Source organism: Protopterus annectens, chromosome 3.part1, assembly GCF_019279795.1.
Source record: "Protopterus annectens isolate FY-2018-M chromosome 3.part1, PAN1.0, whole genome shotgun sequence".
NCBI lineage: Eukaryota > Metazoa > Chordata > Ceratodontiformes > Protopteridae > Protopterus > Protopterus annectens.
The window spans coordinates 1381895679-1381915454 of NC_056732.1; the positions used below are offsets into that span (position 1 = coordinate 1381895679).

The following is a 19776-nucleotide window of genomic DNA, read 5'->3' on the forward strand; positions in this document are numbered from 1 at the left end:
GGGAGGAGGAAGTTAAACAGCATTAGGGCCAGCTATTAAGACCTGCAAGACTGCAGTGGCAAATCCAACTCTGGATTTAGAAAAGATAGGCATGTAGTAATGCTTGGTGAAGGTATGTACAGAGCTCCAGGTAGCAGCTTCTACGATGTCCCTGGTAGGGACTTCTCGGAGAAAAGCCATAGAGGTAAATGCAGCCCTGGTGGAATGTGATCTTATCCCCTGTGCGGTAGGGTTTTCCATGGTGCTTGTAGCAGAAATGAATGCAATGGGCTAGCCATTTGGAAATGGTTTGCTTTGAAATGGTCTTCCCCTCTACCCCTGCAGCAAAGCCAACTAGCAGCTGTTCAGTTTTTCTGACAGGCTTAGTCCTGTCCAAATAAGATCCAAGTTTTCTGTGCACGTCCAGAGAGTGCAGTATTCGTTCACCTTTGTTTTGTGGATTACGGAAAAAAGTAGGCAAATGAATGGACTGACTTAGGGCCACACTAGACACCACCTTGGGCATAAAGGAAGGATTAGCCCTGAAGGAAACCCTGTCCGCATGGAAGATAATGAAGGGTTCCACTGCCATGAGGACCTGTAATTCAGGCACTCTTCTTGCTGAAGTGATGGCTAGAAGGAAGGCTGTTTTCCAAGAAAGGAATTTCAACTCTGCTGCTGCAGCTGGCTCAAAGTGTGTGAGCTTTTCCAATACAAAGTTAAGGTCCAGGCTGGAGTGGGAACTCTCCTGGGGGATCCTAAATTTTTGGCCCCTCTAAGGAATTGTTTTAGCAAGGGGTGAGAGAAGAGGGGGGCTCAGTATTATAATGTGCAGAAATGACAGAGGCATGAATATTAATTGACGAAAAGGACAGGCCCTTGTGGAGCATTTCTGTTAAGTACTGTAGAATATGAGGTAAGCTGGGCACCGTTCTGCCCATCCCCTGAGCCTGGCTCCAAGAACAGTATCTTTTGCATTTTTCAGCATAGGATTTTCTAGTACTAGGCCTCCTAGCCTCCATAATGACATCCAGCACCTGCTTACTGAGGGATGCTAGAGGAGAGCTCAAGGAATCAGCCAGGCTGCAAGGTTCAGGGTTTGAAGCTAAGGGTGCAGAATCTGGCCCACCTGCTGGGACAGCAGGGAAGGGGTCTGAGGCAGGTGCCATTTTTGCAGCAGTGTCATACTGCACAAGAGGGGGTACCAGTGCTGGTGTGGCCAGTCTGCAGCAATCAGTATTGTCCTTGGCTTGTCCTGTTTGATCTTTAGTAGAACCTTCAAGAGGAGAGGCAGAGGGGGAAAGGCATAAACCGAGAGGCTTTCCCAGGTAAAGGACAGGGCATCCACTTTCCAAGCTTGACTGTAGGAAGTTCTTGTGCAAAATTTGTTCAATTGGTAGTTCTGAGGGGAGGCAAACAAGTCTACCTCTGGAGTCCGCCATTTGTTCCTCAAGAGGTTGAATATTTTGGGTTCAAGTTTCCATTCGTGTGGGTCCATGAGATTTCTACTTAAGTCGTCTGCCAGTGAATTTAGTTTGCCTGGCAGGAATTGAGCTTGTAGGTGTACTTCGTAGCTCAAGGCTGTGTTCCACAGAGCCATGGCTAGTCTGCAGAGAGGGTATGAGTGGGTTCCCCCCTGCTTGTTTATGTACCACATAACTGTGGTGTTGTCTGTCTCTACCAATGGTTGTCCTGGAAGAATACGGTCTTTGAAGGTTGTCAGAGCATTCTGTACAACTAACATTTCTTTTTGATTGACATGCAGGTCCATCTGTCTCGGGTTCCATTTGGCCTGAATGCACTGCCCTGCCTTGTGAGCCCCCCCCCATGCATAGTCTGATGCGTCTGTTGTCAGGGTTTGGGCGGCAGGGGGTAGAGTGAAAGGGAGCCCCTTGTTGTGGTAGCAGGCCTCTGCCCACCAAAGGAACTCTGTCTTCATACAAAGAATAATAGAAATAATTGTTTCCAGGTCCTGAGAATGTTGACACCATAGGCTTTTTAGATACCATTGGAGTTTTCTCATATGCAGTCTTGCATATGGAATTAGTAGAATGCAAGAGGCCATGAACCCCAGGGCTTGCAGTATTTTCCTTGCAGATAGCTGGGGTTTTGTGGCCAATAGTTTGAAGTAGGTTGTCAAATAAACTTGTTTCTCCGGAGTGAGGAATGCCATCTGGGAAATTGTGTTCAAGCTTGCTCCCAGGAATACAATCAGTTGGAAGGGTACTAGGTGATATTTCTTTTCGTTGATGGTGTACCCCAGTGAGGTTAGAAGTTTCTTTATGAATGCCAGGTGTTGTAATAGCAAGTCCTGGCTTTCTGCCTGAATCAGACAATCCTCCAAGTATGGGTAAATCTGAATATTTCTCTGCCTGCAAAATGCAATGGCTGGAGCTAGACACTTTGTGAATACCCTGGGCGCAGTAGATAAGCCAAAGGGAAGTGCAGAGAACTGTTAGTGCATGGAGCCTGCCCTGAAATGTAGGTATTTCCTGCAATATTCCCTTATTGGGATGTGCAGGTAAGCTTCCTTTAAGTCTAGGGTTGCCAGCCAGGCATCATTGGGTAGCACAGGAAGAAGCTGTTGAAGAGTTAGCATTTTGAATTTTGGAACTACCAGAAAGGTGTTGAGAATACAAAGGTCCAGGATAGGACGCCAGGAGTTGTCTTTTCTGGATACCAGAAAAAGTCTTGAATAAAAACCTTGTCCCCTTTGTTCTGCTGGGACAGGTTGAATAGCCCTGATACTGAGAAGAGAGAGAACCTGCTGTTGGGCCTCCACCCACTGATTTGGGGGTAGGTCTGGCCAACCGTTTGGGGTTGGTACTGAGTGGAAGTGGAATCTGTATCCTTGGGAAACTATGTTCAAAACCCATTTGTTCTGGGTAACGAGTTCCCAGTTTTTTGCATGCAGGGCGAGCTTTCCTCCTAAGGGAGCAAGTAGTTGAGCAGGGCTTGGAAGGGTTAAGGTTAAGTCATTGTGCCATTTTCCATAGGGGGGTGGCTTACTACTCCCTGCTTTGGAAGTGGGAGTGCCTCACTGCTTAGGTCTGTGTGTAGCCCGAGACTGTAGCCTAGGTGGTCTGCTCTTCCTGGGATTGGACTGAGAAGGCCTGGAAGGGACTGGAAAGGACCAGTTCTTTGAAGGCCAATGCCTACTAAATCTCGGAGACTGTACTTGTAGGAAATCTTTAACACTTTGCATAGATTTAGCTTTTTCCTCCATCCTTTTGAGGACTTCTGCTCTCTAGGACATTTATGTGCAAGTGAGCCTCGTGTGTTCTTGCCATGTACCTTGGACTGTTCTTCCCAGATAATGCTCCCCCCCCCTATCTGGGAAGCGTCCGTGGTCACATAGCTACGGGTTGATTTGGAACAAAGGGTCTCCCTATGGTCATAGGAGTGGAGTGTAGACACTATCTTAAGTCGTTCTTGCATGATTGCATTATTCTGATGTGGTGAGACACTGGAAGCTCTTGAAGTGACCACTGGGAAAACAGCAATTGAAGGAGCCTCATGTGCATTCTGGCAAGAGAGACCAGTGTAATCGTGGAAGCCATTGTTCCTACATCTTTGCTTTCACTTTCGTCTTTGGGAGGAGGTGAAGTATCTGCTGTCTGAGTGCTACAACTCTTTCTGTTGGAAGACATGCTACCATAGAGGAAGTGTCTAGATCTGCACCTATAAATGTAATATGTTGACAGGACAACAAGGCAGATATCTGAAAGTTGACTGCAATATCCAGCTGATTGCAAATGTACAAAGTTAAATACCTGGCTTGTTGGAGTAGATCCTTGGTGGTGGCAGATAGGAGCCAGTAGTCTAGACAGGGAAACACTCAGAATCCTAGACGCTTCAGGTAAGCCATGACTACTGACATGCATTTGATGAACACTCTGTGGGTTGTAGTGAGACCAAAAGGCAGAGCTCTGAACTGGTAATGACTGGCTCCCAGCCGGAAGCGCAAGTACCTTTCTGATGTCCTGTCCATTTCTATGTGGTAGTAAGCATCTCAATGATCTTTCCCTAAAAAGGGAAGTATAGACTGCAGTGTCACCATTCGAAACTTTGACTAGTTGACAGATTTGTTTAATTTGCTTAGGTCGAATATGAGCCTCCAGTCCCCTGTTCTTTTTGGCACCAAAAAGAATCTTGAGCAAGTTCCGAATCCTATTTGGTCTGCGGGGACTTCTTGGATGATTCGTTTGTGCAGCAGCTTTTGAATCTCTATAGATGGTTGCTCCCTTAGATTGGGTGGAACATCTGGGATTGTTGGGGTCTGTGGAACAAGATTGGAAAATGGGATGGCGTATCCTCTGGATATTATTTTTAGTACCCATTTGTCTCTTGTGATAGCTTGCCAGGCTTCTGGGTACATGGATAAACGTCCCCCGACTGCCTCCAGAGTAGAGCAGTGGGGCCTCCTTTCAGGAGCGCGGATAAGGGCATCTGCAAAAGGAATCACGGTCACCCTGGTTTTGCGGGCCCCCTATGCCTCTGGGGCGGTGTCTACTGTTATTGCCTCTCCCTCTTCCCCTGTGAAGGAATCACCCCATGCTTTCTGGAAAATTTTCTGGGATCTTTTGAACCACATTTTTCCACTCTTCCGGCCTTTACAATAAGGTCTTGAAGGTACAGAAAAGCGTACTCCAACGGCAGAGAGAGTTTTTCCTTCCTGCTCACACTGGGTTAGAGTGTCTTACTTTGGGTCCAAAGAGTGAGGAACCATCAAAAGGGGAGTTAGTAAAAGTAGAATTGAAGGGCTCCACAAAATTGCACAAACGCATCCAGGTGCGTCTCCTAAGGGAAACTCTGGAACCCGCTGCCCTGCTTGCTCCATCTGCTGTGTAGGATATGAGCCTCATAGAGGAGTTGACAATGGAATTTAAAGTAGAAAGCTGGGAGGAGACCTTCTCATTCACCCCCACAGATAATGTACCTTGTAGAGTATCTCCTAGCTCTTTCAGGAGATCTCTTTGTAGCCTTGTAGAGTGGGATAGGTAGTTCAGCGATTGTAGTGAGAATGTCGTTGACGAAAATACATGCTTCCCATATCTGTCGATCATTCGAAAGTCTTTATTCGGAGGGTGAACAGATGAGGAAGCCTCTGCAAGTTCCTTCTTGGTGGCTGCTGCCACCACCATAGCATCTACGGGTACCCCCTTTGTTAAGAAATCTTTTCCCGAAGGAGCTGACAAGAATTTGTTTGGCCTCCGAGAGACTGGTTTCATTGTGTCAGGTGACTCCCACACCTTTCAACTGACCAGGTTCATTAGCTCATCGAAAGGTGGAGACACCCAGGAGGCTGAAGGTTGAGACCCAAAAGCCTTCAGATACACTGATTCCTCATCAGAAGGGGTGGTGGCCTGCCAGCAGACTCTCTGTTTCAGGATCTCTAGAATATCTGCAAATGAGATATCAGAGGACGACCGTGGGGACCCTTTCAACTCAACAAGGTCAGTGTCTGAAGTGATGGACTCATCTGGGGAGTCTACCTGCTTCCTCTTGCAAGTTGTCTTCCGAGGTGGCTCCTCAGAAGGATATTCTGGGGAGGCCTCGGAGGAGAGGGGTTCGCCCACTGGGGGAACCTGAGGCTCTGGATATCTGCTGTCCTGTGGAATGGGTGGTGCAGAGACAGTAGCCAATGCCTTAGGGGGACAAGTACTAGTATCCCTCTGTGGTGGTGAATGGGTAGACAATGCACTCCTCATCAGCTCAAAGGCGAATCCAGCCCACTCTGAAGACTCCCTCGGCTCAGAGGAGATAGAGGAAGGCACCGGAACCAATGAGATCGGACCAGAGGCCAATGTGGGAGCCAAGCTAACCCGGGCTGATGCTCCGAGGGGTAGGCTCGGCACCGAAGTTTGGGGCAGAGAATTCCACCCCAAGGCCACCCAGGGAACCTCAGCTCCCAGATTCTCTGGACAGCACCAGGAGAGTCGGAGCAGATGTCGGCTCCGTGAACACCAAAGGGGGTGCCGGAACTGATGGATCCACAGTAAGCAGTACCAAGCACTCTGACTCCGAAGGACCAGCATCATAGGTTGAAAGGTTCATAGGTAGGTACTAGGCTATCGGCCCTGGGGCCTATATAAGCCCAGCCAAAAAGGTACCCTGGCTTTTGCCACCCAAGAAAATTATTTTCCTGTGCCACTGTCGAGCAGAGCCACAGAGGTGATCCCTGGGATGAATTTCCTATTTCCCATCCAATCATCAAGATTTTTCTTGAAGAGTGCTAATGAGGAGCTTTGTTTGATATAGATAGGCAGTTTATTCCAGAGTATGGGAAGTCTCTGGGACAGGCATCTATCCCTCCGGCATGTTCTGTTTAATGTGTTGACAAGGTTTAGGTCCCTAGAGCATGTAGCTCAGAGGGATTGGGATTTCTTTGAGTGGAGCATGTCCAACAGCTCTGGATTTGACATAGCTTTGTATGTTAGGCAGATGCTTATAAGCCTAGTACTTATTATACAGCAGGAACTTCTTATTGTAACATTTGTTAATGTCTGTTATGTACTTCACAGATAAAGATTCTAGTTGTCTACTGATGCACTATGTTCTTCATCTGTAAATATGTTGTAAGTAATTGCTATGTAAATTGTTAATCGCTATGTAATCCAATGTAACTACTGTCTGTTTATTTTAACAGTGGAGCTTTTCTCCCCGGGCCTCCGCTGAAAATGGACCTAAGTCCAGTCGGACACTCCCGGTCAACAAATATAAATAAATAAAAATAAATAAATATACAGTATGGGCGGGCAACTGCAAAGCCACCAAGTATAACAACACACAACACTAGGGAGGGTGGGTGAGATGGGAAAAATGACAGTTCCTAGCTGTAGCCACTAAATTAAAGTTTTAAACAGATCAAGGAGCAGACTCGAGAATGCTTTTAACTGTAAACAATTATCAAAAATGCACAGAAAAGCTCGGATACAGCACTCACAAACAGAAAATACAACTCTCAGTATGAAAAAGCAGTTTACGGTTAAGTAATGTTAAAACAGTATAAAACAGTACATAAATGCAGTGAAATAATAAAAAAAAAGATTTATAATAGTGCAAAATGTAGTAGATCAACTGTATATCACAATTATAAGCGTTTTAGAAGTGCAGTTCAGTGAAATAAGTGTAAGAAATAACTTATCCTGCTCTTGGAATCTTAAGGAATTTCCACTTGTTCAATGCTCTCTGACATTCAGATCTCCAATTCTGCACAAGTCTCACTCTCCATCCCTATCTTCAAGGTCCACCAGGAGCTTATCAGACGATGACGTGGAACGGGTGAAGTCGCCGGTGCTGACTAAATTATTCTCTGCTCCCACCCATTTGGTCTCAGAGTCTACTCAACCAATTATACCCCACTTTTGTTCCTCCTCTGAGCCAATTATAGAGTACAATGCCCCTTTTGGTATGTACCTCACAAGACATCTACAACAACTGGAAAGGCCGCAAAAATACCTCACAAAAAGGATTATTGGCCAAAAAACAGATACCTTACACAGACCGTCTCAAAAAACTCCAGCTTTACTCCGTCGCATATCGCCTGCTCAGAGGCAATCTCTGCCTAACATACAAAGCTATGTCAAACCCAGAGCTGTTGGACATGCTCCACTTAAACAAATCCCAATCCCTCTGAGCTACACGCTCCAGGGACCTAAACCTTGTCACCACAACAAACAGAACATGCTGGAGGGATAGATTCCTGACCCAGAGACTTCCCATACTCTGGAACAAACTACCTATCTATATCAAACAAAGCTCCTCATTAGCACTCTTCAAGAATAATCTTGATGACTGGATGGGAGATAGGAAATTCACCCCGGGGATCACTTCTGTGGCTCTGCTTGACAGGGGCACAGGAAAATAATTTTCTTGGGTGGCAAAAGCCAGGGCACCATTTGGCTAGGCTTATACAGGCCCTAGGGCCGATAGCCTAGTATCTACCTATGAACATTGCTTGCAGTTGCACCTTGTTATAACAGTAAGAATTAGAGGTCAAAAATAAAATATAAATGGAAATAAATCTTCTCCTACTAAGCAGTTGCACAATAAAGCACAGCCCAGCACTGGATGGCTTTAGATAAGCTCTGCAGAGTAATGTTGACAGTCTGTCCGAATTTACAGATGACTAGGCTACATGGGCTGGACTAGAGTTTGCCTTCTACAATATATTCTTTTCTTCCAGTAAGCAGTGAAAATCAGTCATAAAAATAAAAATACATTTTCTATCATGCAGTTGCACAGTAAGACACAAACCAACAGTGGATAGTTTAAGATAAGCTTCCAGGAGCACTGCATAAAACACCATTAACATCTTATGAATGGGAAGACTGAAGTTATCAGTATACTACACGTGCACGCAGAAGCTTTTTAGAACCATTCACAGTGAATCACCTAATAGAGGTCTGTCTACAGTAAACATTCAGGGATTAACACTTATGAATACAAACTTCCATTTTCTGCTCACCTCTGTGGGATTCCCTTTTCTTAAACGTAGTTCTTCCTCATAATGGCTCACAGCTTGTTTATAATCCTTTAAGTCACCAAAAGTGGTGGCCAGAGAAACGTAAATTACAGCCAGTTCTCGGTCTGGTCTCTTCAGTGTTTCTGCACACTTCAACTAGTTGTAAAAAAAAAAACAAACAAATGTAAAAAGAGTACAGGCTACCATCAGGAGATACAAAAATCTACTTCACATAATTCATAGTGGTATTCCGGAACAGACTACTTGCAAACGCCAGTACCAATGTTATTTGAAATTTAGCTAACAGCAGAGTACAAAATGGGCAGATCAGCAAGAAAGAATAAATGGAAGAAAGTTGCAGACCAAACATTATTCTGAATGCTCGACCACTTGCTGTTACTTCAGTTTACGTGCATCACTTTTTGCTAACATTAAAAGCAGAAAAGCACAGTTGTATGACTACTTGACAAAACTGGAGATAATTTTTCTTGTTGTCATAGTTTAGTGAGATAACTGGGTTACAGTCCCTGCAAAAAGGTAGTCCCTTGCCTCTGGTAATTGCCAAGGAAAATACTCCTTCAGTTGAGTGACAGATTGGGTACCCCCCCAATCAAAAGGTCATAGCCCTGCCATTAGAGAGTGGCTGATCAGATCTCAATGTTGACAATCAAGCTGAAGTACAATGAAAAAAAGAAGCACAGGAATCCCCAACCAGATTCCATTATAAGATTGAGTATCACAGCTTATTCTCCACTAGTAACACAGCTAATAACAAACAAAGAAAGTGTATCGCTCAGAATGTCACAGCACGTTAACATCATGGTTATTCTACAGCTGCTCATGTTACTCTTCAGCTCAGGCTTCTTTCTCTGTCATCTGGGGGTTAACTGCTGGTCTGAAGGATGTGGACAGTTTGTGTTTCGGCACTGCGACTTTCGAATTTTAACCAGATACCCCCAAAAAACTCCTAAACTCAGAAATGCCCGTTTCAGCTAGGATTTCAATAATTTTCATTGATTTCAGCAACATTACAGAACTCCAAACAAATCAGCCTCTTTGGCATTTAATAGACTTCAGCATCCAGTTTTGACTTAACTCATTTTATTTCTGTGTCTCACAGACTGACATGTGCTCACTATACAGTTACTTTAGCTTGTCTACTAATTTTGTGTAATGCGGCTTAGGATAAGCAGATAAGTGAACTAGATCTGTGTGTTCCAAATTCCAGTTACTTACACATACTAAATATAGCCAAACATGAATATACTCTTTTAGTACACAATGGCACACAAGTAACTTATAGCCAATGGAATAAGCTAGGCTACGCCATAAAGGTAACCTAATCAATTACAAGCAGGCAGCTGCATTCATTACCCAGCAATGCACACAATCAGATATTAAACACTTAGGAGCCTATTCTGAATGTTTTACCGCTTGATGAAAGAGTTAACAGGCAGCCCCCCCTTACCAAGTAAACAAATAAATAAATAAACCTGAAAAAGAAGGTGGTGACAGGGGGCTTAAACTGAGAAGACGAGAATGATTTGATCATCTGAATGTGACAGTCTCTAACACAAATGCACTATTATTTTTCACTACATTTGTCTTCATAATTTAGTCGGAATAACAAGGCAGACTACAGAGCATGAAATCCAAAGACTATCTGGAAGCCATAGCCAGCATACCCTGTAAAAGCACTGTGGCAGAACTCCTAACCTTGAAAAAACATTTCCAATTTATGCTTAGTGAAGCTGTGTACTGAACACAGGTCAACGCTTCCCAAAAAACACTGCTAAGACTTATCAAGCATCTTCTCTTATAGAACAAAATGTGACAGTTCTATAAATGGGTTTATACGATCAGACATAAAAACCTGCATAACCAGCAATCCTATATGAATTTGCCTGTTAGACCCAAAAATAAAAATCTCAGATTACCAAGTGCAAACTAAATAAAAGGGGTATGTCAGACTATCTAAAGGCTTTAGCTCCAAGATGTGGGTGAAAATTTGCCTCCTATGAGATAAAAGATATGTTCTCCAGGAAAAACACTATGAAAGAAGACTAAACACAGTATCTTGCAATTCTGAATTATTTCCAGCAAAAATGACTTGCTAAATAACATTTTTTCAGTTCAAAATTGTCAATGGATTAGTCCCAGTGTCTGTTAACAGAAAATTCAACATATTTCCAAACATAAAATTCAATAGTCAATTAAATTAGGAAAGGTCAGCTTCATTGGAAACCCAAATGACAAATCCATTATAAAAACACCCTCATAGTAGAAATGGAAATTTCCTACTGGAGACGGGCTTAATACACAAAATAATAAATGTTAATTGTTTTACATATGTCTGTACTTGGAGCTTTTCTTCCTGCGCCTTAGCTACAAATGGGTCCTTTTGAACCAGTTGGACTATAAATGCCAAATAATTAATTAATTAAGAAATAAATAATTGAAGAAACGTGATGGGCTAGGCTAAGCAAATGCAACTGATGTGCTCTCTTGATATTCTGTGGGCCCTGCAATGTCCTACATCTAATGACTGGAAAAGCACCTACAAAGGATTATTCACAAAGCAGCTCGGCAGCAGCCAAGGGGTCTATATCACTTCATCAAACGTTTATTTAAAAGAATAACTAATCATCGAACCCTATACATCAAAGTTCCTATTTAGCAAACTACCTACACATCGAATGCAAACTGATCAAATTGTTTTAATTGCCCAACACCTTGAACGTAGAATACGCTGCGACAGTAAACTGAAAACAGTCTTCTTCGGCTGCTCCCGTTAGGGGTCGCCACAGCGGATCAACTGTTTCCATTTCTTCCTGTCCTCTGCATCTTGCTCTGTCACACCAACCACCTGCATGTCCTCTCTCACTACATCCATAAACCTTATCTTAGGCCTTTCTCTTTTCCAGTTACCTGGCAGCTTCATCCTTACCATCTTTTTCCCAATATACTTTGCATCCCTCCTCAGCACATGTCCAAAACAACATAATCTTGCCTCTCTGGCTTTGTCTCCAAACCTTCCAACCTGGGCTGACCCTCTAATATAATGATTCCTAATCCTGTCCATCCTCGTCACATGCAGTGCAAATCTTAACATCTTCAACTCTGCCACATCAAGCTCAGACTCCTGCCTTTTTGTCAATGCCACTGTCTCCAACCCATATAACATAGCTGGTCTCACTACCCTCTTGTAGACCTTCCCTTTCACTCTTACTGGTACTCGTCTGTCACAAATCACTCCTGACACTCTTCTCCACCCACTCCATCCTGCCTGTACTCTTTTCTTCACCTCTCTTCCACACTCGCCATTACTCTGAAGTGCTGATCCCAAGTATTTAAACTCATCCACCTTCACCACCTCTACTCCCTGCATCTTCACCATTCTTCTATCCTCCCTCTCATTCATACACACATATTCTCTCTGAGTCCTGCTGACCTTCATTCCTCTTCTCTCTAGAGCATATCTCCACCTCTCCAGGGTCTCCTCCACCTGTTCCCTACTCTCACAACAGATCATAATGTCATCTGCAAACATCATAGTCCACGGGGACTCCTGTCTGATCTCGTCTGTCAATCTGTCCATCACCATTGCAAATAAGAAAGGGCTCAGAGCTGATCCTTGATGTAATCTCACCTCCACCTCAAAAGCATCCATCACTCCCACCGCAGACCTCACTGCTGTCACACTACCCTCGTACATATCCTGTACCACACTTAAATACTTCTCTGACACTCCCGGCTTCCTCATACAATACCACAACTCCTCTCTAGGCACCCTGTCATATGCTTTCTCTAAGTCCACAAAGACACAATGCAACTCCTTCTGACCTTCTCTGTACTTCTCCATCAGCACTCTCAGAGCAAACATTAAATCTGTAGTGCTCTTTCCTGGCATGAAACCATACAGCTGATCACTAATCATCACCTCCCTTCTTAACCTAGCTTCCACTACTCCTTCCCATAACTTCATGCTGTGACTGATCAGTTTAATCCCTCTGTAGTTACTACAGCTCTGCACATCACCCTTATTCTTAAAGATCGGTACCAAAACACTTTCTCCATTCCTCAGGCATCCTCTCACTTTCCAAGATTTCATTAAACAATCTAGTTAAAAACTCCACTGCCATTTCACCTAAACACCTCCATGCTTCCACAGGTATGTCATTTGGACCAACAGCCTTCCCATTCTTCATCCTCTTCATAGCTATCCTTACTTCCTCCGTGCTAATCCACTGCACTTCATGATTCACTATCCGCACATCATCCATCCTTCTCTCCCTCTAATTCTCTTCATTCATCAGCCCCTCAAAGTACTCTTTCCAGCTGCTCAACACACTCTCCTCGCGTGTGAGTAAGTTTCCCTCATTATCCTTTATCACCCTTACCTGCTGCACATCTTTCCTAGCTCGGTCCCTCTGTCTAGCCAATCGGTACAGGTCCTTTTCTCCCTCAGTGTCCAACCTTTCATACAACTCTTCATACGCCTTATCCTTCACCACCTCTCTCTTTGCCATGCACCTCATCTCCTTATACTCTTGTCTACTTTCTTCATCTCTCTGACAATCCCACTTCTTCTTCGCCAACCTCTTTCTCTGTATACTCTCCTGTACTTCTTCATTCCACCACCAGGTCTCCTTGTCCTCCTTCCTCTTTCCAGATGTCACACCAAGCACCTTTCTAGCTATCTCTCATACTAGCTCTGCTGTAGTTACCCAGCTATTCGGTAACTCTTCACTGCCACCCAGTGCCTGTCTTAACTCTTCCCTGAACTCCACCTCACAATTACCCTTTTTCAATTTCCACCATTTGGTCCTTGGTACTGCCCTCACACTCATCCTCCTCTTCTTGATCACCAAAGACATCCTACAAACCACCATCCTATGCTGCCTAACTACACTTTGCCCTGCCACCACTTTACAGTCTCCAATCTCCTTCAGACTGGCCCTTCTACACAAGATATAATCCACCTGTGTGCATCTTCCTCCACTCCTGTATGTCACCCTATGCTCCTCCCTCTTGTTAAAATACGTATTCATCAGAGCCATGTCCACTCTTTTCGCAAAATCCACTACCATCTGACCTTCTGCATTCCTTTGCTTAACACCATACCTACCAATCACTTCCTCATCCCCTCTGTTCCCTTCACCAACATGCCCAATCAAATCTGCTCCAATCACCAGTCTCTCACCCTTGGGTACAGTCATCACCACTTCATCCAACTCACTTCAAAATTTTTCTTTTTCATCCATCACACACCCAACCTGTGGAGCATATGCACTAACAACATCAATCACTACACCATCAATTTCCAGCTTCATAAACATCACTATCCAACACTCTTTTCACCTCCAAAACACTCTTAGTATACTGTTTCTTCAGGATAACTTCTACGCCATTTCCCCTCCCATCCACACCATGATAAAACAATTTGAACCCATCTCCAATACACCTAGCCTTGCTCCCCTCCCATCTGGTCTCTTGCACACACAATACACCCAACCTTCCTTCGGTCCATCATATCAGCTAGTTCTCTCCCTAAACCAGTCATACTGCCAACATTCAAAGTTCCGCCCCTCACTATCACAGTCCTAGCCTTTACCTGCCTTCGGGCATGCCTTCTTCCTCTTCGCCTCCTTCAGCCAACAGCAGCCCAATTTCCACCAGCACCCTGCTAGCCAACAGTACTGGTGGCGGTCGTTGTTAACCCAGGCTCCGACCGATCCAGTATGTATATCTGTACTGTTGTCCGCATGTATGATTTGGCAAAATTTTATGCCGGATGCCCTTCCTGACGCAACCCTCACCATTTATCCAGGCTTGGGACTGCCACAAAGAAATGCACTGGCTTGTGCATCCCCAGTGGCTGGGTTAGTAAACTGGAAACAGTAAAGTGCATTAACACCATTCATGATGTTTGTTAACACCAAACTTGTCTGTAAATAAAGTGCAATAAAATCGGTCTGCACATATTTCTTTCTCCTTCGTTCTTGCAGGGGGATAAGCCCTCTGCACACTCTACAAATTAAATATACCAAGTCCGAGATCACACAACATTGAGGAAAAGGGTAAACTAAAATACGGCATCACAGTCTACAGGCTATTATTAAGAACAGAGATAAATATGATGCTGAACCTTTTCTGAAGGTAGTAGGTCCATATTAAAGGTTTAGATACCTTTATTAAATAAGCCTTGTGCAGCATATTTTACATTCGTGGTGTTGGCCAAGTAAAACAACTTGATCAATTTACATTTAATGTAGAGGTACTTCACTGAATTGGAACCAAGATGTATAGGGTTCGATGATTAGTTATTCCATTACATGCTCGACAAAGTGATATAGACCTGCAGTCAAGCACGCATCCCTGGCCTACCTACAGCATGCCACATTCCTGTCCTCAGCAGGATTTGGCAGTGCAGCAGAACAGGCCACGACTTTCCCCTGTATAATATGCGAGCTGAGGTGAGTCACTCCCATCTCCAAGTCAGCTGAGACAATGTATGAGCTGCTATATAAACTTGTTGGGTGTAACAAACATTTTATTTTCAGCACATTAGTAGAAAGAATGTTCCATTTAAACAAAAAAAAATTGTGTAGTCACCATAATGTTCCATCTGTGTTGTCCATTCTTCCTTAACTGTTGGGTTCGGCTCTGACCTGGCTGCTTTTTCAAGCTCCTAGAACACAAACTCTCTTGCTCTTCCCTTATCTATAAATGCTCTAGTGATCTAACATGCTTCAGATCTTGTTTGTTTCCTCTGAAACCAGACAGTATTAGAAAATGATAAAAATCAACAGAATCTGGGACTCAAACAAAGGAACTATAGTGCTTTCAGCATCTTACAAAACTTCCAAAAGTCAAACAAGCAGGGGGATGAAGAGAGGGAAGTGGAGGAAGAATGAAAATGGACAACACAGATGGAAGATTATGGTGAGTACACAACTTTTTTATCTGATGTTGTCATTTTCATTCATTCCTCAACTAAATGCCGGGAGGACCCCAAGGAAAGTTTTCCTGAGCACTGTAGAACCAAAGGCTCCTCTTTCCCTACAGACCAGATCCAATTTGTAATGAGCAATAAAAGTATAAGGAATAGCCCAAGCTGCAGCTGCACAAATATCCAATGAAGATCTGGATAAAAATGATGAAGAAATTGCCACAGACCTGTTGAAATGTGCTTTTAGTGGTTTTGGCAAAGACAAGTCCAATCTACCATAAACAAAGGTAACACAATCATCTAACCATTTGGCTCAAGTTACTTTAGAAACTGGTCTGCTTAATTCTGACTCAGAAAGAGAGATAAACAATTGTTCTAATTTGATAAAATTTTTGGTTCTATGTGGAGAAAGTTGTAATTGCCTGTGAACGTCTAAAAGGCGCAACATATACTCCCTCATTTGAAGAAATTGGAAAGAAGACTGGAAGGTTAATAACATGATTAATATTGGATTCTGTCATCACCTTAGGAAGAAAGGAAGGATTCTCTATCCTTACGAAAAATCAAATATGGAGGTTTGGAAGACAGGGCCTGTTATTCTGCCACTCTTCTAGCTGAAGTAATGGCAACTAAAAAGATCATTTTTCCAGGTCAAGAATTTGAGTTCACAATTTTCTGGTGGTTCAAACAGGGATTATGTTAAAGTTTGCAAAACAATGTTCAAATCCCAAAGAGGAGTGGGATATTTTAATGGGGGACCAAGCAGAAAAGATCCCATTATAAAAGCTTTACAAAGTTTATAGAAGGCTTAAGAGGATGTATTGGAAATGGCAGCTAGCTGTTCTTTAACATTAGAAGAGCTAGCACCTTCAGTGAAAACTGTGGCTAAAAATTCAAGAACTTTAGAAACTGGTGCTGAAAAAGGATCTAGGTTTTCTGCTGAGCCAAAATGGCAATTTTTTCCCATTTACTTCCGTAAAGTTCCCTAGTGGAAGCTTTATGGGATGATAGCAGAATGTGACAGACAGGAGAGGAGAGTCTGGGCTGTCTAGCAATCAAAAGAAGTAGAAAAAACATGGTCAATTTTAGACCCCGAATGTCTGGATGACTCGTCTGTTGGGTGAGATTGCAGGCCTGGAGATGGATCCAGAATCCATGGGGGACAAAATAAATGAGGCCAAATAAAGGGAATCCAAACCTGATGAGGCCAGTAAGGGGCAATGAGGATAACTGTGATCTTCAATCAAGATGCTTTCTGAAGAAATTTGTAAATTAGAGCTAACAGGAGATTGGCACTGTGACACCCCACCACTGGCCCAGTAATCAAGGAGGACCCTCATTCCTCACCACTGCCAACAATGGGGGATGTAGATTGGAAGGATGACAAGTACACACACAGTATTTCCAGACGTAACTCTCTGCATCAAGTGCAATTCCCCTTAAGAGCACACAGAGACCACAGTTAGTCCGGAGTTCGTTTCTCTCACTTTCTCCAGATCCCCAATAAGACTCTCCACTAGCATAGCTATAGAGTTAAAATCCTAGCTGAGTGGCCAAGCTAGGACCTCCAGCACACTCTCTGTCCAACCAGTGCTTCATGCCCCTACCCAAGTAGCTGACACACACACATCTTGGAAAGGCTGGAACAGGTTTACAAGCTATGCTCCATCTGCCCAGACTATAAAGTAGTTATCACTGCCACCAGCCATGTCCTTATCAGCTACTTTAAGGCCCTTAGAGGGTGTCCAATCTTATTCTGTAATGTTACTATCAGTACAAATGGCAGTTTGACCATGAGCAAGGCTATTAGGAGTGGCCTACACAGTATCACCAAATAAATATGCAAGTACTCTCAGAACTTAAATATGTCTCACAAATATCAGCCACAATGAACGATTTAAATATATTTAATAATAAATAATAAAACAACAAAAACTTCTCAGCATATAATCACAGTTACATCAGAGTTAAAAATCACAGGAAATATTTAAAACAACACTGCAGGACAGTATCAAATAAATAAAGAAAACATCTAATCTATACTTCACTATATTCCTGATTGTATCTAAGAGAAAGTACTGTACTCTAGTTAACTTACTTACAGAACAAGGCAGATGTGGTGAGTGGATGTTCTTGTCAGGTCGAAGACGAAATATAAAATGCTCTGTTTCACTCTCAGAGAGTTTTTAAATTAATATCACAAATGTTACTGCTGGGATACTTGCTGTCATTGGACTTCAGTTCCCAGGCTCAAAAACAATCACTGATGCCAGCTGGTAGCATTTAGCATCTACCTGTGAAAATACATAGACCTCAGATCTTTGGTAAATGGTGGAAGTCGTAAAATAATTTATATTCCTCCACATTTAAAGAAAATACAAAATACTTCTAATTCTAGACATTATGTCTCCTGTTGCACTGAAAAGTACAGCTGTGTACCTACCATAAATGTAGATGCTCGAGTGTATTCACTGTTGCAGTCATTACTCTTGGGTTATCCTGCTGGCAGGCTACCCTCAGTCGGCCAGAATTCCAAAGTCTAGGTCCGGCGTCAGTTGCTGTCACCTCTTCCCTGATGTCAGTGCGCCAGGGGTATAAAAGATGCAGCCGATGCCAATTTCTTCAGTTTTTCTTGCCCCAGATGTCAGGTGCCCCCAAAACGGTAGGCTGAAAAATATGCCAATAAAAATGCATGCACAAAAATAACATTTCATTCATCTACAAGCAAATACACCAAATAGGTTGTATAGGATAGAAAAGTGCAGATAAGTCTCAGCAAAGAAAAGGGAGAATGGTGGATAACCTGGACTGCAACAGTGAATACACTCGAACATCTACACTTATGGTAGGTACACAACTGTACTATGTTCATCGTGTTTCACTGTTGCAGTCATTACTCTTGGGATGAATCCCAAAGCTGATGATGGGTGGCTGGGCTAAATGGGATTTGGAGAGGCTATGAGGCCCAGCAGAACTGCAGTGGCAAAGCCTGCTCTGGACTTAGAGTAAAGAGGTAAGTGGTAGTGCTTTGTGAAGGTGTGCAATGAACTCCAAGTTGCAGCCTCTTAAGATATCTTTGGTTGGTACTCCTCTGAGGAAGGCTGCTGAAGTGGCTGCTGCTCTGAGGGAATGAGGTCTAATGCCCTTAGGCACTGATTTGTCATGCTGAAAATAGCAGAAATGGATGCAATGGCCTATCCATTTAGAAATAGTCTGTTTTGAGATAGCCTTTCCTTGTGATTCTGCAGCATATGACACTAAAAGTTGCTTAGTCTTTCTGAAAGCGTTAGTTCTGTCCAAATAGAAGCGTAACTGCCTGTGTATATCCAAAGAATGCAGAATTTTCTCACCCTTGTTCTGTGGATTTGGATAAAAGGTAGGCAAGTGAATGGTTTGGGTGAGGGCCACACTGGACACCACCTTATGCATAAATGTAGGGTTAGTCCTCAGAGAAATCCTGTCTGGATGAAAAATGATGAAAGGTTCCACAGCCATGAGTGCTTGTAACTCCAAGACTTGCCTTGGCAGAGGTTATTGCTAGGAGCAGAGCTGTTTTCCAGGATAAGAATTTTATATCTGTTGTTGACGCTGGCTCGAAAGGAGGCAGTGTGAGTTTTTCCAAAACATAACTGAGGTCCCAGGCCGGAATTGGTGCTCTCTTTGGAGGCCTAATGTTTTTGGCCCCTCTGAGGTACTGCCTTATTAAAGGATGAGAAAAGATAGGTGGTTCTGTATTGTAATGGGCTGAAATGGCAAAGGCATGAATCTTAATAGATGAGAAAGAAAGGCCTTTGTTTAGCATCTCAGTTAGGTATTGTAAAATCTGAGGGATATTTGGTACACGTGTCAATGCCTTGTTCCTGGTTCCAAGCGCAGAATCTCTTCCATTTGTCTGCATAAGATTTTCTGGTACTGGGCCTCCTGGCCTCCAAGATAACATCCATAACAGCTTTTGAAAGAGGAGTGTTCTGAATGGCTACATTATCTGCCATGCTGCCAGATTTAAGGTCCTGAGTTGGCTGTGCAGGATCTGGTTGTTTTGTTGGGTCAGCAAGTGAGAAGTTTGAGGCAATATCCATGCTGGACCGTGAGACAAGCTCTTTAGGATTGGGTACCAGTGTTGGCGTGGCCAGTCTGGTGCAATCAGTATCATTTTTGGCTTCTCTTGTCTGACCTTTAGGAGTACCCTGGGAAGGAGAGGCAGTGGGGGAAAAGCATATATTGTTAGATTTTTCCAGCTGAAGGATAGGGCGTCCACGTTCCATGCTTGTGTGTGATAAATCATTGTGCAAAATCTCTGTAATTGGCAGTTGTGAGGGGAGGCAAATAGATCTATGTCTGGGCATCCCCATTTTCTTATTATCATGCTGAAGACTTG

At 43.5% G+C, this 19776-nt stretch overlaps 1 protein-coding gene across 1 annotated transcript in view; it reads right to left on the bottom strand.

Annotated features, from left to right (window-relative positions):
• Positions 1–19776, bottom strand: part of TONSL (tonsoku like, DNA repair protein) — a 1124870-nt gene that overhangs the window by 724276 nt on the left and 380818 nt on the right. Inside the window, exon 9 of the mRNA XM_044066303.1 lies at positions 8450–8602. Coding sequence (XP_043922238.1) covers positions 8450–8602 — 153 coding nt within the window. The remainder of the gene's footprint in view (positions 1–8449; positions 8603–19776) is intronic.